General features: G+C 38.1%; 1 protein-coding gene across 1 annotated transcript in view; it reads right to left on the bottom strand.

Annotated features, from left to right (window-relative positions):
• The window catches only part of PCOLCE2 (procollagen C-endopeptidase enhancer 2), an 815974-nt gene that overhangs the window by 352506 nt on the left and 438368 nt on the right, over positions 1–25100 (bottom strand). The window contains exon 3 of the mRNA XM_044071023.1: positions 18171–18426. Coding sequence (XP_043926958.1) covers positions 18171–18426 — 256 coding nt within the window. The remainder of the gene's footprint in view (positions 1–18170; positions 18427–25100) is intronic.

Consider the following 25100-nt stretch of genomic DNA (forward strand, 5'->3'; position numbering starts at 1 on the left):
GCCAAGTGATGGTGAGCGGTGGTGCAATGCTCCGGTTACCTCTGCACAATGCCACTTAACCCCACTGCACTATGCCAAACACACAGCAACGCATGTACTATAAACAATTCATGTCATTGCATTATCACTGTTTATTTAAAAGTGTTAGATACACCCAGATTCGAGTCCAGTATCATCTGGGCTCAAAAAGAAATGTGCATTTTCACCTGCTGCCACAGAGTCAGCTAAGCAGCAGGTGTGTTTCATAGACTCAGTACTAACTCTCAGACTTTACAGTGCGGCTTGCGTTTGCACACTGCTTAACTACATGCAAACAGGGAAAGTAATGGAAATGTGTATCTCGCATGCATAAACTCTTTGCCAACTGTCTCCCAAACCTGTTGCTCACTGCACTATGGAAAACTAAATATTATTATGTATTAGTGCTGTTTACTGTCCAATTCCTGTTTATAACATGAAATTACATGTGGAAACATAACAAACTGAAGGTCTTATCTAACAATATGCCACATATTTACAACACAGTCATGCGTTGCTTCCCCCCATGCACTGCAACCCTGGTATCGCAGTACTTTTTTCACACATATATGAACTACCCTACATAAATTAATATGATGTGTGTCGTGCAATGCACATCAGTCTGTTAACTTGCAGAACTAGAACTATTGACGCATAATCCTAAACAGCCTTATCTGCAAGGCTATGAAAGGAATCATCATGGACCTTATCCACAGGGACATAGGTGACCTTCAACAAACTTGACCCAAACCATTTTGGTTTTGTCAAGGGTAGATCTTGCTTATTAAACCTAGTGGACTTCTGTGATAATGATCCCAAAGACCTGGATGAGGCTGAGTTATCCAAGGTTTTTGACACTATCCCCCATTCAGGTGTCATAGAGAAACTCTCCCATCTGGGGATTAACCCATACATTACCTGTTGGATAATCAACTAGCTCATGGACAGAATGCACACTGTCAAAGTTGCGGACTGCACCTCCACCACTAGACCACTTACCGGTGGAATAAAACAAGGATCAATGTTGGGCCCTCAAATGTTTGGAAACAGTTTCACTGAAGTCCAGGCATAGGTAGATGGCCTGTGGCTTACCAAATTTGCAGATGACTGTCAATTGAGTGCGCTCATATAGTGTCTCCCCAACAATGTTAACATATTACAGAAAGGCGAACAGGAAAAAAGACAGAGCACTCAACGATGAACTGCACAGGTAGTAAATGTCCAAAAAAACAAACTGTGAAAACTGTGCAGACATACAACAAGCAATAACACAAAATCCAATAGAATCCAAAGAAATATTTTAATAAATGGTAAGCACTTTCACACTCTACAGTGCTTCATCATACAACAAAAGTAATAAAGCAGGTTTGTTAAATACAGTAATCAATTCAAACCAACCAATCATGTCCCTCGCTAATTATAAAGAACATATAACTCTAAAAGTCCTACTACACATATAATAAATATATGCAAAATGTCAAGAAATAAATGAACAATACATTATTAAAACATAACTATTAATAAAGCATAAATAAAAATTATTATAAACTTGAAAACTGATAACTGCTGTGGTGGTGCTGCGGTAACGTTGTCGCCTCACAGTAAGACATTGTCCTGTTCGATTCTCAGCTAAAGCGTCTTCTGTGTGGAGACATGCATGAATGGGTGTATCTTCATTGAAGGTTGTGCATCAGGGCTGGCAACTTGGCACGTAAAAATCTACTGCCAATCATTAGCGGACCGGAGTTCCGCTGTGGTGACCCCTAACCAGTAAAAGCCGAAAGACACAACAATAAACTTGAAAACTGATAATTTCTTATTTAACCTGCGTGCTTTGAGGGGCGGTTTAATGGACACTGAATCATTAAGACCTGAGCCTGCATGTGCTCCAAGTCTCAAGATCCATTTCATTTCCATAGTATCTGTTTGACTATATATATTCCCTAACCTGACATCTGCTTGTATATCTTGTAACACTTGGAATAAAAAAGCATGTTCCTCTCCTGCTAACATAGTATGTTTGGCAAGTGCACTATAATCCATCCCTTTCCTGGTACACTACATATGATCTCTTACCCTCTCCCAAAGATGCCTATTAGTTTTCCCTATGTAGAACTTAAGACAAGTGACACAATGGGCCAGATATAGTAAATTTTTAGTGTTGCAATTAGCCTGAGCTTTCAAATACCAAACATGATGGGTATCAGGATGTACAAAATTATAATTTTCATCAATAAATTGAAAAAAATTACACTTCATACACTTTCTAGTTCCTGTGACTTCCGCGGTGGTGCAGCGGTAGCATTGTTGCCTCACAGCAAGAGGTTCTCCCATTCGATTCTTGGCTGGAGTGCAGGGAGTGCCTTCTGTGTGGAGTCTGCATGTCCTCCCCATGGTTGGGTGGCATTCGAAAGACATGCAAAATGGGCGTGCCTTCATTGAAGGTTGAACGTCGAGCTGGCACCTCGGTGTTCATGAAAATCTACTGCCAATCATTAGCGGACTGGAGTTCTGCTGTGGCGACCCCTAACCGGGAAAAGCCGAAAGACAACAACACACTTTCTAGTTCCTGTCCTAACATGTTCATTGCTCTTATTGTCTCTGGGATAACATAATAATTGTTTAAGTGTATCTCTGTTCTTATAAATCATCCTGGGTCACTTTCCAACTACTTCACCTAGCTTACTCTCAGAGAACAAAATATGCCAATTTTTAGTTAAAATGTTTTTAATGGATCCAGCATCACTATTATAAGATAATATCACAGGTACTGGAAATGCTGGACATCCGCAAATGAAATGGGACAAGAACAACTTGCTCCAGGGATCTCAACCTAGCCTGTGACATAAACAGAACATGCTGAGGAGACAAATATTTCTCCCAGCAATTGCCACTCCTCTATAATAGGCTCCCACTGCATGTGAAGCAGTGCTCTTCAATGATTCTATACAAGCGCAACCTTGACAACTGGATGGATGATTGTAAATTGACTCCTGGGTTGGCACCTATGTCCCACATGGACAGGGGCAGTTGGTGCTTATCACAAACTTGCTCTGCTAACAATGACCATCTAACTATGTTCAATAAGGGTGCTCATACTTTTTACATGGCTAGGCTTATAAATGCCCTAGGGACATTATGAACCTATGAAGCTATGAACCTATGCAGGCCTCTCAACACCTTCTCGAGAAACTACCCTGCTGATGTCATCCACTATAAGTTGTCCTGCAGCCTTGTGAAAGACAGACTTGTGCTGTGGTGTTAGTTTAAAGTACTGTGCTCAGTACTCTGTGTACTTAGGTAGGGGTTCTGTTCTCACTTCAGTCAACTGGGGTGTGTGTGTGTGTGTGTGTGTGTGTGTGTGTGTGTGTGTGTGTGTGTGTGTGTGTGTGTGTGTGTGTGTGTGTGTGTGTGTGCACTTGCCTGACATTACAGAGAGCCTTTTACACCAGCATGTGGGACACTGTTATTGCCATATTCTCTTCACCAGACACTGCTGATGTTATCAGCTATAAAGTTTGTCTGAGAAATTCCAAGTCAGACTTGAGCTGTGGAACTTCTTAGATACAGAGTTCTGTAGTCTGTGTACTTAGATAGGTAGGGGTTCTATTATCACTGCAGTCAAGTGTGTGTGTGTGTGTGTGTGTGTGTGTGTGTGTGTGTGTGTGTGTATGTGTGTGTGTGTGCTCGTGCACGTTTGCACTTGCTTGACATTACAGACAGCCTTTTACACCATCATGTGGGACACTGTTATTCCCATATTCTCCTCACCACACACTGCTGATGTCATCAGCTATATCTGATTTGTGGATGTGCACTATTCCCACCAGGGCAGGGTCAGAAACTGACCTGGAGGCCGGGCAGAAGTCACCTTATCCTGTATGATACAGATTACAGTGACATAACTTTCAGTCTATCCACATACATCACGGCATGGTTTTGTAGGCACTGTGTTTTCCTGGTGAGTAACCCTTGTGGCCCCTCCAGCTGTTGCATGTGTCTGGTGAGGTACATGCAAAAGAGAGCATTATAATCTATATTAATGTTTTTATAAGGTTTGAGTACAGTACTGTAATATAATCCTGAGATCAAAATATGATGTGCACAACATAGGCTTTCAATACCAGTGTGGGCACTTGGTGGCCGCAATTCAGATTGCTATGTATGTGTGTTTCCAGTGCTTGCATCACTGGGTTTTAGCATAGCAGGACTGTTGTCAATACTGTAATTAACAGGAAATTCCACTTCGCAGAAAGCCAAAATAAATATGCAATTTTGCATTTATTTGTAGACCGTGTGGCTTTGACACCAATAATTTGTCTATGTTAGTGCCTCTTATAGCATGTTATCATCATAGGTGGACTCAATGATTGTACCAAGTATGCAAGAATTAGCAAACACGGAAAGCCAAAGGCCATATACCATAGCCTGAACTGCTGAGAAATAGCTTCTAAACAGTAAAGGGCCAAGCATAGATCCCTGGGGTACACCAATGGTCACAGCTCTACTGGTACAGGTTTATTTACCAACTTTCACAGTATGTGTTCTGTAAATGAGCCAATTGGTTACCTATCTAGTGACATAAGGTTTAATCCCCTGCTGGGAGAGTTTCTCAATGATGCTTGCATGGGGGGTTGTGTTCAAACACTAGACCAGTCGAGGCTAGCCTGTATGCACTGTTTTACCTTCATCCAAGCCTATCACACAGAATCAGTGGGCTGTGATATCACAGATCACCTATCATGTGATTCATCACATGCACCTTCCTGACATGGTTGAATACACATTTCAACACACCCGCCACACAGACTATGTTCCTGTAGAAGGGTGTACATCAACATGCATCTGTCTGAGCTGGGGGGGGGTGGAGAGGACAGCACTCAGTGCATGCATGTATAAACACATCCTGATTCTCATCATCTGTAAGGTAGACAAACATGTCATCACAGGCCTTTTCAAAACAGACACTAGTGATATTCCAGCTATGTGCAACAGACCTGTGTGAGTTGTTAATGCTACATCACATCTGTTACATCAGTAAGATGTCCTCAAAGAGGTCATCAAGGGCATGCATGATGATGACACTATCATCCTTGACAAAACATGACAAGCCCAAGGCATTTGACACAAATCCACACTGAGGTATTCACTCAACACTTTCAGATGTGGCCAAATACACTTATATAACTAAGTGGGTAGACCACCTTTTCACATATGTGGCATCTAAATATGTTGACATGTGTGAAGTGACCTATATCTCAGGTCCAGTGATCAGATCTGTATATCAGGGCTGTGTGTTAGGCCCTTTCCTGTCGATTATTTAAGTAATGGACATCACAGATAACATACATATCCTGTGTCCAAACAGCTGTATGAAGGACTACAGATTCTGGGCAATCATTGACTCCAGCTGTGGTATTAGTATAATACAGACAGTATCAACACACCAAAGATTGCTGCTATAGCCATGACAACACCTGCAGTGACACAAAAACATGGGGGGATTTGTTACATCAGGAAAATCAACACAAAAACCAAGTATAATGTAGACATCACAAACTTTAATCAGACCAGTAGGTATGTGACCTGTGTCCTGGGGTAGATGGTAAGTGGAACATCCACCAGCATGTGGTCACAGTGCAGACTACTCCCTTGCATGTAACATAACTATTGAGCATGTGAAGGACATCCACATCAGAGGCCATAATACCACCATAATTAACAGCCTTCATCACACAAATAACTGAGTACAATGCACCCTTCTTTATGTCCCTCCCGACACCTCTTCCTGCGATGTATAATTGAAGTGTACCATCTCTGTCACAGTGAGCTATCACACATCTTATTGGTCATACCTAGGTATTCTTTTTGTGTCATAAACATTACTGTCTGATCGTGCGCCACCCACACCAAGTTGTTACATCATGTGGTACCTGTTCTGGTGATGCACACAGTACATACATAGTTGTTTGAGAACATAAACGACATGGGTAACATATGTGCTAGTGTGGATTGTGCCATTAAAAAAAAAATATATATATACATACATATATATATATATATATATATATATATATATAATCTATATATATATATATATATATATATATATATATATATATATATATATATATATATATATATAATCTATATATATATATAGATATATGCACCATGCACACCAGTCAACTAGCCTGTATTGATCATAATGCTGCATACAGGTATAGCAATGTCCCTCCAAACACCTCCAGCAGATGTTACGTTGTCAGGACAGTGTGTGTGATTACCCTCATAGAGTGCAGACATGACATAACAGCTGTACAAGTGTGTTTGGGTAGAATCATCTCTGATCAGTCTAAATCACATATGTTATGTCAGTGCCATGGATTACTGGTGGTATTACTCTGATATTCTGATATTGTCCATGATTGGGCTTGCTTCTTTTAATGTTGTCCATGAGCCTTTACCTATATCCCACTTGCTGAAGACCTCTGCTGAGATTATACTCATATTCAGGCAAGTCAGTTTGCACAGCTTCATAATCTGCACCCTACCTCAAGTGTATGTCAGATCCATGATAGATGTCCTCTGCATTATTCATGTAAGGATGATTATCTCACACAGACATCTTCTCATTGTTATGCCACCTTGTGTGACAGTCACATAATACACATTTTCCCTGTGCAGTCCCTACTGTACCGGACTGCTATATGATTGTATTGCTGCTACAACCATCTTCCATTGACATGCCCTCATCTACTGTACATTAGGTTGTTTCACTTGTTCTCTTTCCCTTTGTTCATTCCTACAATTCATCTGTGTGTCCTTATTTAATACACACACTTCCCCTGAGTGTTTATTTTACATGGCAGTCCATGTACCCTTACAGATCATTTACACAGCTTCAGTAGAGAATGCCAGGAATGGGATTTCACAATACTCTGGACTGTAGATAAACTGTCCTGTACTGTGTTTGAACTATATTGTTAACATTCATACCTATCAACTATCCAGATTTTTACAGAATGTACAGATTTTGCCTTATATATCTTTTGGTGCATTCCTCAGCAAATTTGTAGTTTTCTGCCATATCACTGGGATGATCTCAGGACTGATGTAACTCATTAATTACATAAATTTGAGTTTCAGACTTCAAATCCTTCAGAAAATGTATCTTAACACAAACCCCTTGTTATTCTAGCACATTTCTAAAGAGCAAATATGTCATATCTGCCCCTCTTTCTGGGTCATTGTCCCCCAATTATGTTGTCCTTTGTGCAGATATCTTTCACTAAGAGAATGAAAGCTATGAACTAGCATCTGTTAAGCACTGGTGATCACTTTGGCATTCTGCACAAAACTGTGGGCCTTCAGTGCTCTGACTTAAACACAATTGCTATGCGTGTTCTCTTACTCGGTTTTCTGGCTGACAACACTGTTGCCAACCACGAAACCTTACTTATTTACATTTAAACACAGTGCGTGGCATGAATATGCAATGAGCACTGCTGCTCCCCATGCATCACTGTGCACACATATCTGAATCCCTGCGTTTGTCTTCTTTACACCTTATTGTAACATGACAATGTCAGACTCTGTGACAGAAAGCAAAACTGGGAAGGCAAATCAAATCCTGCAAAATATGAAGTTATAGAAGAAACACTCAGTTTTTTATACACATGATAAGAATATCTTTGGGGAAATATAAACATAAACAGGATTATAATTACAAGACGGTTTGACATTAAAAATGTGTCCAAATTAACTAGTATATCAGTATTATACACGCTAATCTTAACATTTAATACACCCCAGAATGTGACTAAGCCTAAATACTGGGCTTAATTATTTAGAAGTAGGAAGTAGTCAAGTCAATATTACAAGCTATAGACTGCTAGACATAAATGAGTGCCTATACCTAAACTCATTTATACTCAAATCATAATAATCCATAATGGGTGTCAGACCCAAATAAACGTGACATTTTTTTCTTCAGAATATCTCCATTATACTAATTCAGCTATAATGAGGCCAGGGATTTAAATCATATCACATGGGGATGTTATTCTGCTAAATTATTATGCAGTCTTTTGATTTGAAAAGAGTAATCAGCCTAAACTAGATTTCTGATAATAAAGGATGGAAATGTTTTCATTTTGAATGTTCCTATGGAGTCAACTTTTAACTAGAGAAACTAATTTATTTTTGTTGGTGAGATACTATATCAGACATAACTAGAAAGACAGATCATGTCATACAAGGAATGGCTGAATTTCTCACTAAATTTATGCAAAAGACTTAGATTAACAAATACATAAAGGAAAACATTGAGAATAATACAAATTTATGGACAATTTTGCTTGACGAACCTTCAGTGCTTAAACAGTGATACCAATATACCTTTATGTATAACGACACAAGCTGTACAGATTAATAACTTTGTAGTTATATGAATTGCTTGCTGGTTATTCATAATTATCCTATGAATATTCTGTTGTAGCATTTGATAGTAATATCTATGCTTTGTCGATGTTATATATTTGTAATTCCACAAAAAAGAAGATCTGAGGCAATTGCTTCCAAAAACTAATAAATGTTTGGATTAAGAAAACGTTCTAAGAAAAGAAAATGTAGAAAGAATGCATTATACACATCCATTTAAACTCCCAGTTATGTGACTATGATAATTAAAAGTTATATGACTTCATTGTTAGATAAAGGATTAGAAACATAAGGCCTCGTGGACAAACTATATAAAGTATACAAGATTATTTTTCCTACACTTATTTTGTCTATGTAAAGAAGAGTTAGTATTCACTAATTATTCAATTAAACAGCAAATTAATTTCTCTTTATGAAATCTGTCTTAATATCAATAAAGCTGGAAGGAGATGTGCATATGTTTGAAGATTAACACAAGTAGTATCTAGTTGGAAGAAAAATTTTACTATATCTAGTACCTAGGTGGCTGACCTGCTACTGGATGAAGGATCACCAGCCACACATGCAGCCTAATAAAATGAATTGGACAAATGATTCAACTTTCTGACTTCATATGATTGAAAGAAAAAAAAAATTAAATGAATGAAGAAAAAATAGCTTAGAAGTTGTAGAAAACAAAATAGTAGGAAAATGACCATCAGAGTGGCATGGACTTACAATGTCTAGTGAGCATGGAAAGCAGAGGGGTTCTGCAGTGTGAAAATTTGTCAAGACTAAAATACAGTACTGGCATGACATACTCAGCAACTCCAAATGGGTTCCTGGCTAGCACATACAAAGAAACATCCTAACTCCACATTATGGTACCAGATGACTTTATAAGTTATTTCTTTAGAGTTTAACGTGAACAAGATGCCATTTCTTTTAGGGGAAGTGATGGACCTGCTATGAAGCATACAAGGCAGCACGTTTTATTAATTACCTTATTCTTTGTCAAGTGTTAACCTGATGAGGTTTCAAACTGATGATTTATCTTCATATATATATTTAACTCAATTATCACTGTTTCCCACAGCAAATCACTCCTTTGAAATGCTTGCTTGTGCACAGGAAGTGGGTCTGCACTTGTGTGACTGTGCAATTATTCAATTTAAGTAAGGAATTAAGGGAAGTGAACCCCTCTACATGGAGGCAATGCAATAAGATTTGCCCCCTGGAAAAATGTTTTTTACAAGGTTTTGTCTAGTAGAAGGTTCAATCTTTTATTTTATCTATGTTACCCTTCATCTAGTTTAAATCTGTAGATGTAAAGAAAGCCATTTAATTAGTAGTACTATTATCCTGAAGTAGACAGGCAAAGACAGACAAATGCACACACAGAAACATACATACACATAAGCAAACACCATTAAAATGTAGTCTTTCATGAAAATGACCACTTAAAGTTTTATTCTAATGTATGAGACACTGGAATTATCAACATTAAAAATACTTAGGAGATACAAAACTGCAAAGGAAAGAATGTTGGACTTTCACACAAATGAGACTGGCTTTTCCTTTCCTATTAATAAAAAATGCAACAATAACAACTGTAACATACAAATTATCCATGAACCTGAGCACCACATTTCTTAACCTATAATAAAAAAACAAAACAAAAAAATAACATAATCAGCTACATGACAGCATATCTAATAACTTCACTCTAGCCTTTAATACAAAGAGTTAACCATAAAGCACAGCGAATGAAATGAGTTGCTTTTTACATTCTTCATTGCACAACTTATATACAGAAGGACTTGTATAATTTTTTGAATATCAACATTCTGTACTGTATATGCTTCTCAGACTTAACACACATATATACCTTACTTCAAAGTAACTTTTACTCTCTACAGTTATTTATATTCCCTTGTCTGACTTGTCTTAATTTATTTAAAATTTCCATTCTGGATGTTCCTTACTAATGGCACACCCTAGCCCTTGTGCCCTGATTAACTCCATTTTTATGGGCTTTTAGTACCAGGTCCATAAACTATTAACAAAGTTTCTGTATTCCTTCCTACTGGTTCTGGTCTAGGGCATTCCCACTTCTTGCAGAATTACTTGGCAACACAACCAGATTGGCATATTTTACAATCCATTTACATATGCTTTGTGCATGACTTCCACTGTGAGGCAATATATACATGGACTAAGCAGATAGATGTAAGTGCTAGATGTTGAAGGGAGCATGCAAGGAGGTTTGACTAGGGGGTGACTCTCTCAAGAAGTCATTCATTTCATGGTTGAAATTAACTCATAATTCTTTGTATCCTTCACTTTAAGTTTAATTATTACTTACTCCATAAGTCTGAATACAGTTGAGACTGATGGTTCGATACTTGCCAATGTCGGATGCAGTACCTGTATAACAGAGAGGCTCCATTACAGCTTGGCACCAGCTTTTCAAAATATGTAAAGGACTGTAGCCTGGATTATAAAATAAATTACTGAAAACACCATAAGATCTTAAGTGTCATTTCTTTATTAATGCTGGCAAGTCACTGTTAATGAACAGGTTTTGTGACATTTGAGCAAAATATTTTATAATAATCCCCACCCCCTGCTCCCCATGACTATCAAGCCACTGTCCCATATTGCACAATTCATTCTTCCAGACTTCCAGCTTCTCAGGTCAGAAGAAGAGGTGGTAAGAGCTGGAAAGTGTGGCTGTCATCCAGCAGGGCTTGGAGTTTTTTTTTATTGTTCCTAATATGACCCTCTTTGCCAGAAATGATGTGCTGTGCTGCCCAATATGAGTGCATGCTTTCATTCCCATATGATTCCAGCTAGACTCTATGTGCATTCCTTGGCACACTTTAATTCGTGAGAGTTTCTATTTGCATATGCTACAATTTTAAGCTTCCTGACAAAACTGGTACAGTTAAATTCTCCCAAAAATCATGCTCCTTCTGAGATTGGAGAACAGTGTCAGTTAGTTACTCCCATCCCTTCCTAGCTTGTTCCTCCAAGTCCTGAAATGTTAACTAAACATAGGTTATTTTGAGGCTAGATAGGGCCAAAAACTCCTCTTTGCTCAATGAATTGCATATAATGTGAGCTGAACTACTTCTAGAAAGAACATTGATAATGAAGGGTGTGATGTTGTGGAAAGATTCCCAGGATTAAAGGTGCCATAGATTCAACAGATACTGCACAAGCACCATACATAGGGGATACCCACTCATATCTTTACAGACATAGTTACAACTCCATTAACAAGTGACTGGTGTGTGACTAGAACATACATCAAGGGCTTGTATACAGGTAACAGATATGGTTCATACTTTGGATGTGTTCAGTTTTCACCCTGCATTAACATGTGAACAAATATCCCACAGATGCCTGGAGTAATGTTTGCTGACACCAGTCTGAGAGCCAACATAACAGCTGGAGAATATGCTTACACAAGAAGGCATCACTACACATGGAACATAACAGAGCAGGCCTTTGCACACCTGAAGATGTTGTTTGGGCACCTCCATGAATCTGATGGTGCTGCAATACATTCAGCAGACGGCATATATTCAGCCTGAGTTCTGCTATAATATATATTTATATGTGTTTTTCTTACATAATGCATATATTTGACCTACCTTTGTAACTATATTCACACCTGTGTTAATGTATAAGCTGCATTTCTTATATAACATGAGCTGGTAGATGTAGGAAAGCAAGCATTATAGTTTTGCACATATACTTCTGGGTGAAATTGCACAGACTTCAGATAATTGCAGTTGCAAGAAAGTATGACCTTCTTAGCTGAATTGCTTCCCTTTAAACTCCAAGTAAGCTCTGTGAGCAAGTAAAGAAGATTTTTGAAATACAATTCAGCTTTGAAACATGGAATACACTATTTAAGTTTATGTGTCTTGCAGTCAGCTTACCTGTTTCATAGTTATAGCCGAAGGAACACAGATATGAAACTTAAAACAAGAAGTCACTTATAGCTCCACAAAAACGTGCCAACAAAACATTTTAAACCATCTTAAACTAGCTGTTATTTTTGTAGGCTTGAATTTTTCCACTCTACAATGTTACCTTATTCTCAGAGTACATATTAGGGAGAGTAAACAACACAGGTGGAATCTACCTTTGGTATCAGTGAACACCAGAAGCGTCTATATATACTGCTGTCTAATCTGAACATAAAAATGTCCTATTGTGTGTCTCTGTATTTCGTAATTACTGAATGGTTTTGAACACGTTTTGCTCCAGTTCATCATCCTGCAGCCTTCCTACCCAGTAACCCACATTTGTAAAGGGTCTGCCACCTACTCTGTGCCCCTGAACTAACACCAATGTAGCTGTTGCTGGTCATGGAACCTAAGGCAGTCTTGGCAGTCTTGGCCACCACCATCAGCTGAGATTTTTACTTTAGGCCTACCCTGTTACTACCCCTCCCATTGCAGCCTTTGTGGTTGCACCTGAGGGGCAAGCATACAATGGGGGACTGTGGCATTTAATCTTGCCTCTGCAGCATCTCAGTCAAGCCCACCACCCTTCCTTTTCTTGGGCAATGCCCCACAGCATGACCTCCTTTATATCCAGAAGGGCTTGCTGAGAGATGAGCCCATGTAACCACCCATCTCCCTGGGATGGGATGGCACACCCATCCATTTCTTGCTGCTCCATCAGTCAGCCAAGCTTTTAATTGAACACAGGTTGGTTGGACTATAGACAGAGCTTTATCTCTCTACACCACTGGAAGTGCAATTACTGATTTTTTTGTTGCTAATAAAGTATAGCTGTAATATCCTCTAAAATGAATATTGTAGGTTTTGCGGTTTTATTTATTTACTGTGCAAGCAAGTTATAATTATTATCATAGTTTGATCACCATGTTTATTGAAATGCTGATTTTTTTTTTCAGAAGAGCATATTACAGGTGTATCTTGATCAACTGCCACATATGTCATAACATCACCATGACAATGCTGATTACCACTTTGACACTGTCAAGACTACAGCCTCCAAGATACATTTTGGCATATGGAATAGAGCTTCTAAAACATAATGAAGCCACCCACAGTGGCAGACATGTACCCAGAGAGATTCAGCATGTCCATGCTGCACATGCTCCACCCACAGTGGCAGACATGTACCCAGAGAGATTCAGCATGTCCATGCTGCACATGCTCCACCCACAGTGGCAGACACGTACCCAGAGAGATTCAGCATGTCCATGCTGCACATGCTCCACCCACAGTGGCAGACACGTACCCAGAGAGATTGATCATGTCCATGCTGCACATGCTCCACCCACAGTGGCAGACATGTTTCCAGAGAGATTCAGCATGTCCATGCTGCACATGCTCCACCCACAGTGGCAGACATGTACCCAGAGAGATTCAGCATGTCCATGCTGCACATGCTCCACCCACAGTGGCAGACATGTACCCAGAGAGATTCAGCATGTCCATGCTGCACATGCTCCACCCACAGTGGCAGACATGTACCCAGAGAGATTCAGCATGTCCATGCTGCACATACTCCACCCACAGTGGCAGACATGTACCCAGAGAGATTCAGCATGTCCATGCTGCACATGCGTGCCTTATGTAAGCTCATGGTGTGCATCCAAGCACAAACAGGAATGTGTGGTGTGCAAAATGGAATTTACACAGATAATATGAGGCAAGTGCCACAGATACAAGTGCAGAATGCAAGGGGTTATCATGTCCCAAGCAGAACATCTGGTATCAGGAAGATGAAATGGGTCGAGCACTAAACCCATCTAATAGAAAGAACCAGTCACAGACTAGCACCTGGTCTGTCAGGGCACTTGCAATAGTAAGCCCCTAGATCCAAAAGATAGTGCCACAGCCCTAGAACCACATGCAATTGGTGCAACATATTATTCTGGGGAAGATGTCTTACACTTAGCATGCAAGAAGCAGCCTACATGCTCAGTAGAACAGAAAGGTGGAAGAGAGACAAAATACTCACATAACTAAATCACTTGTGTGACCATAGTAAACATTTGCAATTGATATACTGGTTGGTTATGTCTGCCAATCCTTGTAATGCTGGTATAAGTGGGGTGCAAAGCACTGTATTTTGCACTGGGTTCAGTTATGCCTATTGAAGCAATAATTCTCATATGGCATCTCTGAGACTGCAGATCTCTTGCCTCAAGAGTTTTTTGTTCATATTGTGCCATCCCAACAGCTGGATAATTTCTGAAAACATTTGTAAGAGGTACAAATATCTGAAGGATATCCTGAACGCCCAGCCTACAATTACTGCCTCACAGAACCACTGCAGAATGCGACTACGACTTCCCAAAAGAATGTTACCAACATAAATGTTGGCAATACCAGCAATGATCACAGCATCCCAGACTTGTCACTATAAGGCAGAAGCAGGTGTCCAATGCTGTGGTGATTGCACAGGCACTATCCAATACATCTCCAGCTGTCAAATGGTCAGAATTTATGGATCTGATCCCAGAACGTCATACATAATGTACCTCCCACAGTAGCCATTCTGCACCTCCACTGTTGCCACTGCAGAAGGTTAGCCAAAATGATGTTTGAGAAAGAGAACTGAAATATCCCTGCATGCTCCCAACTACAACTCTACCACCTAGAGATATCCTGCAGTGACATCATCAGCACCACCATGTTGATGTGCCTACCACAGTTGTGTGTATCATACTCAGCTTCCAAGATGCTATACTAGGTGGTGTGACCAGTCTTACAGGGCTGAAAAATATCATATGTGTATGCATCTGTCTACACCTTAGACAAATACATTGTTTTCATTTCCTCCCTAATCAGTGTGTACAGTGTCACAAGCCTCTGCTTTGATAAGTAAAAGTGTACCCACAACATTACAATATTCATGTCACCTAACTGTCAGCCATTGTGTATCTTATAATTCCTATCTCAGCATTACAACAGCAGCTTCCTACACACCTGAAGTACTTTTGATTCATCAAATAAGATAGTTTTGATAGTGGGTCATGGAGTGAATGCAGCTTTGTAACCAGACCACCTACTTGGTAAAGAAACAAGCAAACAATCAAACAAATAAAATCTGACAGTGATAATATCATATCACTAAATGTGTATGATGCCAAAATATTAACATGTTTATCAATGTCACATTTTCAATGACCTGTGACTCATTGAACTCTGTGCCTATATAGATATAAATGTGTTTGTGTTTGCATGTGTATCTGTGCATACTCGCATGTGTGTGTGTGTGTGTGTGTGTGTGTGTGTGTGTGTGTGTGTGTGTGTGTGTGTGTGTGTGTCTGAGAAGAAGAATGTGTACAGCAAATCTCTACCTCAAAAATATAGAACATTTTTATTCTTTTGCAAAGCTGAATTTTGCATATGGTGTGTTTCTCTAAGACTGATGTGTTAGAGTTGTAAATAATACCAGAATGTAAACCATGTGGTCTGTTACACTGTAAATTATTGCACAATCTGAACAATAAAGCTGAACACCTGGCAGTATATCATCCTATTATATAGCTATAATGAACCTACATGCTAGAGACAATGCATCAGCCACGGATGAGTTCTTCTATGAGGATATGCCACAAAAAAATGTATTCGTAACAACCATAAAATAATGAAACATGCCTGACAGGCAATAGCAAGTTAGGTGTAGCACACAGCAGAAGAGACATCCCTGATCCCCAACAGGGGGGAAATGAGACAATTCTCTTTGTAGGATGTATACTGAACCACTCAAAACATCCCGCTGGCACTAAGCACTTGAAGGAAAGATAATGACAGTGTAATAACCATAGGGTAGCCCATATTGCCAGCACTGCTATCATCTACAGTGGGATCCAGTGTCAACACCTTCCTATCATTGGCCAAAAATGACTACAGTTCTTATGCTAAGTAGAAGAGGAAGGCCATCAACTGCATGCATCATGAGGTCATTGTACCACATGGTATGTAGTATAGTCACCAGTGCAGTTTGGTCACCAGTGCCACACGTTATGTAGCATGCCCATAAGTCCCACATCGTATGTAGCATGCACACCACAATTCTGCAGCTTTACAGATCCTAAGCCGTTATGGAAAACCAGTGGCATTGCAGCCCAGTCACCAGGATCTGCAGCCAGGGGACAGTGGGTACATATGCTGTAGGGCTGACATTACTGTATTTGCAGTGTTTCAAATGGGATTCAAGACATTAGATCCACTTCCTAAATGTAGAGTGTCTTAACACAGACAGTGAGAAGGTCAAACTCAAAAAGGAAAAAATGGTTGTTTTTGCAGGGGGCAAGCCCCCCTGCACCATCCATGTAGGGGGCACACCCTCCTCTCCTAATTATATATAATAACTCTGGATTGCACTACAGCAGAATAAGGGCTAACTTCCCAACCTCTGCATATATACTCGGCCCACAGGTCCCACTTATGTGCTACTCAGTTGAGGACCATACATTCTATTCTGCATGTGGTTATACATAGTTTTGACCCAGTTTTGCCATTGGCTGTGTTCTAACATCAGCTACAAATGTAGATATTGCACATGTGAGGCACTGGTGAATACTTAGCTGTGTACTCTACACCATCTCTGTGCATTTTGTGTTACATTAGGTATAAACAGTGGATACACTGTGTGGAAAATGAAACCTACATGCCATGCCATCTTTCAGTTGCTTCTGTATGAGGTAATGTGCTAAGAGAGATCAGGAATCCAGATGATATAAACCCCTTCTGTTAATAAAGATATATATATTCTTTAAATATGTGATGCTAGCTTCACAAACTATGTTTCTGGAGCCACTGATGGGGGCTTTTATTTTTTCTGCATTTGTTGCTCACACTTTTTATTGTGATCTATGTGGGGTGTATTGCTTCACAGAGTCCATGGCTGTGTGTCTGTCTTTCCCTCATGTTGTGGCAGTATGATTGACACTGAGTTGACCTTGGCACCCTCTTATCATGTGTGATGTTGTACATACAGCTTCTAGTTTTGTATTTACACCTCTTTTGTGTGCTGGTGTCAGCTCTGACTGTACTGTTGCCAGGACCTGTTGTCACTCAGGCTGTCTTACCTTGGGACTGCCGCATGCTTCTTCCTAGTGTCCATTACAGTTTATGGGATGCCTGGAATGTGTCTGCATACTGCATTCTGTATGCATATTAACACATGGCCATGCACTGTCTAGCCATGGTGCTGTAGACATTGTGGTCCACTGTAACCTGTGGCCATAACTACAGCTGTCTATTGGACTTCTGCACTGGAATTGAGCATCCAGGTGTGTGTATACCTATTGTCTTTTGTACTTGCTCCTTATCTACAACTGTACTAAGTAAGTAATGGTATACAAGATATATTTTCTTATACCGGGCTTTCCTCTGATCTTGCTGCATAATTCTTTGCTACATTGCTGCACATGTTGCTATGCACACTGATTGCAAATGTTCAAGTCTGAGACCCTTCACATCCTTATTACACTCAGGTATGCACTGCATACCACTGTTTATGAGATGCTTGGCTTTTGGTAAACCTGAAACTGTTTGTTGCCATCAAGATATAAGAAGAAAATGAAAACCTGCATTGATGAAAATAAACCTTACTTTTTTCATCAGTAAACTAATCAAATACATAAAATAAATAATCAGAGAACTTCCATTGGAGTAATAAGCTTGATTCTATGAAATGCTTCATAAATGTACAAAATCATTTACCTCTGTTATTTGAGTCTGCTGCTGAAAAAGATGCAATAAAGCCATTTCCTGCAGTGTTGGCATCTGATACCATCTGTACTAACATCTTATTGGTATTGGAGATAAGGGCACCAGGCCTAAAGGTGCCACAGAATCTGCCAAGTCGCTGGCCATTTGTGTGTCCACTGTATACATCCACATAATCATATCTGCACAGGGTATCACTTTCAAGGTCCAGTACACGGAATAAGAGGACAACAACCTTGCCTTCCGGAACCTGTAGTAGAAAACAAAATGCCCACAGTAAGCACAAAGACAACAGGACTGTTATTCTGAACAAGAGTTTTTCAAAGGGGACTGCTTATTTCAAACATTTTCCCAAACAGCATCATTTGTTATATGGAAGAAACTGTATCACCACAGTAAAAATAAATGTACAAAAATGTGTGACTGATTGCCAGAGTGATCCCATCATAAATACTTAGAGCAAGTATCTTGTCTCAAACACAGTCTTTATTTTGAAGACTATTTGATAAGCACTGTCTGATAAAGTTAGACTTTCATAAACTGCTTGAGTTTCGCTGAAATTTTGTGACCTTAAATTAGTTATAGGGACAAGGGGATGTGTAGGAGGTCTGCTGCTGCATAGTGGATGTGTGGGGGCAAACCTTCAAACAAAAAAATGCAACATACAAAATTTTATTTCGATCATCAAATTTCAAGTTCATTTTAATTATTAAAAATGGTTAAAATACTCATATTAGTTCCCACTCATAGTACCCCGTATGGAAAAAAATGTTTTTAGCACAGACAGTAGCAAGATTATAGGCCATAATAGAACTATGTAACATTATGGGGCTGAAATCCTGGAGAAGTCTAACTCCTTATGGTGATTATGTGGCAAAACACCAAAAGGTAGACAGTACAATTAGAGTAATGTACAAAAAAACCACTATGTAACAGCAAGTGCTGCAGTTTGATATCTTGGTGAGCAATGAACTATGAAAGTACTACCATTTGTAAAATGTATTAATGGTGGCTGGACAAAACCACAAGAAATGAAACTTACTGTCTGCTCAGAGAGTATCTAAGTGTTCTAATTATAACAATAAAAGCTAAGCAGCAGATATCCTAAGAGATATAACTGCCACTTATTAGAAACATCATGTTAGCTTACATTCGCCCCTTTTCTACAGTTTAACAATCTCACTGTTATACTAAAATAAGGAGAAAAAAGTGAGAGGGAGGAAGTGGGAAGGAGAGACAGTACTGGTGCTCTGTTGTCTCCTAGCCAGGCCTCATATGATCTCTTTCATAAAACAGACCAGAAAATTTGATTGACATTTGATTCTGCAAGGAGTACAAACTGCAAGAATGCCTTCATTTTTCAAATAAGGCTTTACTGGCTTTTTCTGGCATAAATGTTATTTTCATTAAATAAATAAGAACAATGCAGTGATCTCTCATCCAACCACTCAGTTTAGTAAGTACTTTATCTTTTTCATGTGATCAGCATTTCCCCAAACATAAGTCAGTACATTGGTTCTTTCAGTCTTAAAGTCAGCCTGCCATCTTCTGTACTAGAACTTCTCACTCCTGTACATTCTAAGCTCCATACATTAGATCTAACTTTAATAAGCCAGATTGGCTTCACATTTTTTGGACATGGCTACATTCCTTGCACCAGCTGAACAAAGGTAGGCATTCTTAATATAAGGATGCATATTTTAAATATGCCTTGTTACACAGAAGTGCATGTCATTTGTACAAACTCCGTCTGACTAAACACCTCATGGAGATTAGACGTTTATCCACAGTGTCTGTTATTTCCAGAGCATTCTGACAAACAACTATACATTACACAGAAAAAGAGTAGAGAAATGCATCTGTAGAAGTGCACAAAGTATATTATTTAAAAACTTATATGTTTGGAAGTACAGAAGTCTAATTTATAGTGTAAAATGCTGTTAATTGTAAATACCACAAATGTTACCATCACAAAGAAAAGTAGCAGAAAACTGGAAGCTTTGACTCCAAAAATTCAATTTATTCCTCACTGTGAATGGAATGACTGATAAATAAAAATTGTGTGCCACATTTTTGCATGTTGCAGAAGAAAAAGCCTTCAACTTGTTTAATTCTGCTTTCTTGAGTAGGAGAATGAGAATAGCAGCAATTAGAAATTCAAAACTTACACAGAAAGGACTTCCTTTTCTTTTTTTTTCACATGTAGCATTAAGCGTGAAAAGGAAGCACTGTCCTGCTTATGATCAGTTCTGTGGAATTTGTGGTGGAAAAACATATTGCAAAAATATGCAAGGGAAAGATCTATGTTACAAAGAAATTGTATTGTTAAAGTTGAACATGAAAATGACTTGTTTGTTGGGACTAGGAAAATGAAAAGAGTTGATAAACTGAAGTAAAAAATGTTTTAGAGGGAGTGAGACAAGAATTTAAGTCAGACTGTTGTAACAAGTTCTGGGAATTAATGAACAACATGCTGGATTCAGACTTGGACAGGAATAGAGAGTAATATTTTTCTCTGAAGATCTTCTAAAAGACCAGGGCTGAACGCCATTTAAAAAGGAACTACATGCACATTGTAGACATAGAAAGTTTACCTCGGGGATCACTTCAGTGGCTGTGCTGCACAGAGGCACAGGGAACTAATCTAAGGGGACGGCGAAAGCCAACACATTCTGGCTAGGCTTATAAATGCCTTCGGGCAGACAGCCTAGTACCTACCTATGAACCTATGAACCTATATTCCCGGCATCAAGTAAAGCCACTATAATAAAAATATGATTTATAATATGGCCTTTCAAACTATAGAAGTAAACAAAGTAACTTTTCATAATATTTTGATTGTTTATGTGTGAGAAACCAGGAATGGTAAAACAAATTCATAATATAAATACAAAGAGCATGTGCAGCAATGGTAAAACAAAAAACAAAAACAGACTCCAAACAAGGAATCCACAACAATTGAAAAAACAAGCAGGTCCACCACAGGATGAGGGTGACAATAAGGCTAAGATCACGAACAGTTGTAAAGGAAGCCGTTTATTGCAAACACACTGACTGAGCGCTTTCACCAGATAAACTGGTATCATCAGAGTCTTACAAAATGATTACACCCAGCATACTCTTTTATATCATCATTAACACCAATTATTCAATTATTAATTCCTAAATGAATTACATCTCTTAAAGAATACATTTAAACTAGGAAAAAACACACTTAGTATAAAAAATATATATACAATTATAAAAAATATGTATATACATGTGTAAAGTGAATATCAACCAAAACTTCTGAACTAACCTAATTCATAAACATATACATAAAAAATGTTACCTAAAATATGTAATGCAAATTACTAAGATATATAAATGCAATTTACTAATATATAATTTAAACTTCTACTATAACCTACATAAAAATATATAAATTAATTCAATAGTGTAATGAATTGTGTATTTACAATTAATGTATAATGGATGTATGATAGGCATGAATAAACACAAAATAGTAAATTCATCATTAATAAACTACAACCATCATATAAGTCTCTACCATGATTCAAACCTAAATGTAATTGGCTCTGTACTTTAACAGGGGTTTTAAAGATATACTTTCGTTGATCCCTGGAAATTTTGTAGCATTTAACCTAATCTGCTATTCCATCTCCCGAAGGGCTACAAGATTATTGACATCACCATAACTATTAGGTTTTATCCTGTCCACTACAAAAAACAAAAACTTTTTGAATTGGCAAGTCCTGGCGTGTAAAAAAAGGGCATTGTGGTCATCCTTTCTTCTAATAGAACCACAGTGTTCCCTAATTCTCTCCTTCAAACATCTCGTAGTCTTTCTTACATAAAATGCATCGCATGTTATGCAAGAAGCTACATAAACACAATTATTTGTAACACAATTACAACGTCCAGGACATGCAATTGTACGCCCATACCCTACCACTGTGAGATTAGAACCTTCTGCTATGTATCTACACCATTTACAACAGCCACATCTGCTCATTTGTGATCTCATAGATACATCATATTTCCTCTCCAAAATATCCTTCAGATTGTTTCCCCTACTAAACACAATCACTGGGGCATCACCCAAAATTGCTTTTAAACCTTCACTCAAAAAGTAGTCCCATAAACTCTTTAAATTTACACAAATTTCCAAAGAGCAATCATTATATTTCAAAACAAACTTGGGACCAGTCTTGTCCATACCAATATTATTTTCTTCACTGTTAGACTTAGTAATGGCTGAACACATACCCCTTGTTTTCAAAATCGGGACATATTTACTTCTCCTTTTCTTATACACTTCTTTTTTGATTTTAATCAGAAGTGTCAATGGATAGCCCCTCTCCAAAAATAAACCAATCAGTGTATACATCTCATTTTTAAACTCCTCACCGTCACTGATCAGCCTAGAAAGACGAACCATCTGGCCTTTAACCAAGCCTCTCCACTGATGCATCGGATGGCAACTAGTGTAGTGCAACATAGAATTGGCATAACTAGGTTTCCTATAAATACTACTTAGAAACCCCGTTTCATTCTTGGAAATCTTGATGTCTAAATAATTGGCATGATCACAACTCCAATTGTATGTGAATTTTAAAAAAACAGAACAATTGTTTAGATAATCAATAAATTTCCTGACACTGACGTCATCACCCTTCCATAAAATAAGTAGGTCATCAAGAAATCTATTATACAATAATATGTTTTTGTCAAACCTAGAATTGGGAATTTTTTCTTTTTCCCAGGCCAACAGAACCAAATTAGCATAAACCGGGGCACACTTGGCACCCATTACTACCCCAGTTATCTGTTTATACCTTTCCCCTTCAAAAATGAAGAAGTTATTGTTAAGCACCAGTTCCATAAGCCCATGACAAATTTCCAATTTCTCAGAGTCAAAACTCTTACTAGAATGTAAACTGTCATAAAACAATTCTAGGCCCTCTTGATGAGGAATGACAGAAAACAAATTAATGACATCAATTGTCAGAAAACCAAAATTACCCAATTTTGAAAAATCAACCGAATTCAATCTTTCTAAACAGTGCCATGAGTCTTTCAATATATGTTCAGCATCCATTAAAGCTTTTTTACAATAATAATCAACAAAAGCAGCTAAAGGTTCAGTCTTAGAACCTTTGGCTGAAATGATAGGACGAAACTGTAAACATTCAGCTCCCTTATGAATCTTGGGTATACCAAAAAGTTTTGGCATATTAGGGAACTTCACTGCTAAAAAATGAAAATCAGCTTCATTGATGGTTCCTTGATATAAAGCATCTAGCAAATATAAGTCAATTCTCTGGTACGCCAAATTAATCTCATGAACAGATACTCTACCATAGGTGTTGTCATCATTCAAAATCTTCATTATTTGACCAACATAATCTATGTTGTGCATGATGACCATCCCCCCACCCTTATCCGGCCTCATGCATCTAAATTGGCCTGTTGATGTAAATTCTTTAAGTACGGTCCTTTCATCGTTAGTCAAATTGTCAACATAAGTAGCCCTTTGCAAACACATTCTCCTCAATTTATATTCAACCATTTTTTCAAAAATACTAATCTCCTTGTTTGGAGGTGGCACAAAAGTACTTTTCCTTCGAAGTACATTAACTTGAGATACTCCATCTTGGGTATTACTACCAGAACCAGATGAGTGAAAATAAAGTTTCAAGTTAATTTCCCTCACAAATAACTTAAAACTTTTTAATAACTACATTGTGTCAATATTGAAACTTGGCACAAATTTTTCACCCTTACTGAACAATTTAAAGTGTGAATCATTAATGACTAAATCAATGCCTATCATACATCCATTATACATTAATTGTAAATACACAATTCATTACACGATTGAATTCATTTATATATTTTTTATGTAGGTTATAGTAGAAGTTTAAATTATATATTAGTAAATTGCATTTATATATCTTAGTAATTTGCATTACATATTTTAGGTAACATTTTTTATGTATATGTTTATGAATTAGGTTAGTTCAGAAGTTTTGGTTGATATTCACTTTACACATGTATATACATATTTTTTATAGTTGTATATATATTTTTTATACTAAGTGTGTTTTTTCCTAGTTTCAATGTATTCTTTAAGAGATGTAATTCATTTAGGAATTAATAATTGAATAATTGGTGTTAATGATGATATAAAAGAGTATGCTGGGTGTAATCATTTTGTAAGACTCTGATGATACCAGTTTATCTGGTGAAAGCGCTCAGTCAGTGTGTTTGCAATAAACGGCTTCCTTTACAACTGTTCGTGATCTTAGCCTTATTGTCACCCTCATCCTGTGATGGACCTGCTTGTTTTAGCAATGGTAAAACAGTTGTAACCATATCTTGAATACTGTGCAGATCCACAGCAGTAATATCCTCTATAGCTATGCTCATTTATTTATGGACTTACAAAGTTTGCTAGAAGATCAGCCTATACAAATAGATTCTGATGCAATGCCAGTGATCCATGCACCTATGCTATACTAGCAACTTTCATGAGTAGTACAAAGCAAAAACTGAAGTGAAAAAAAGTTGGGTGTCATTAAGAAGCAATTACAACCAATAGATGAGTAAACAGTATAGCTGATGTTGTAAGGCAAGGCAACATTAGATTCTGTATTGATCTGTAAGATCTCAATAATGTGATTAAAAAAACACGACTTGTTATTTACTGTTAAATAAGATGTCTCAATAATGTAGGATCTCAAGTTCTTTTTAGAACTAGATGAAAATTGGGGGATTGCAGCTAAAGTTAGATAAAGAAAGCTCATAACTGTTTATGCTACAAACAACTGCTGCCAGCAAAAACCACACCAAACGTCTCTGAAAAAATGTCTATGTTATAAGAATAAAAAGGACGCTGATGGCTGTAGACTCCAAAAAAGG

The sequence above is a fragment of the Protopterus annectens genome, chromosome 5.part0 (assembly GCF_019279795.1).
Source record: "Protopterus annectens isolate FY-2018-M chromosome 5.part0, PAN1.0, whole genome shotgun sequence".
NCBI classification, from domain to species: Eukaryota; Metazoa; Chordata; order Ceratodontiformes; family Protopteridae; genus Protopterus; species Protopterus annectens.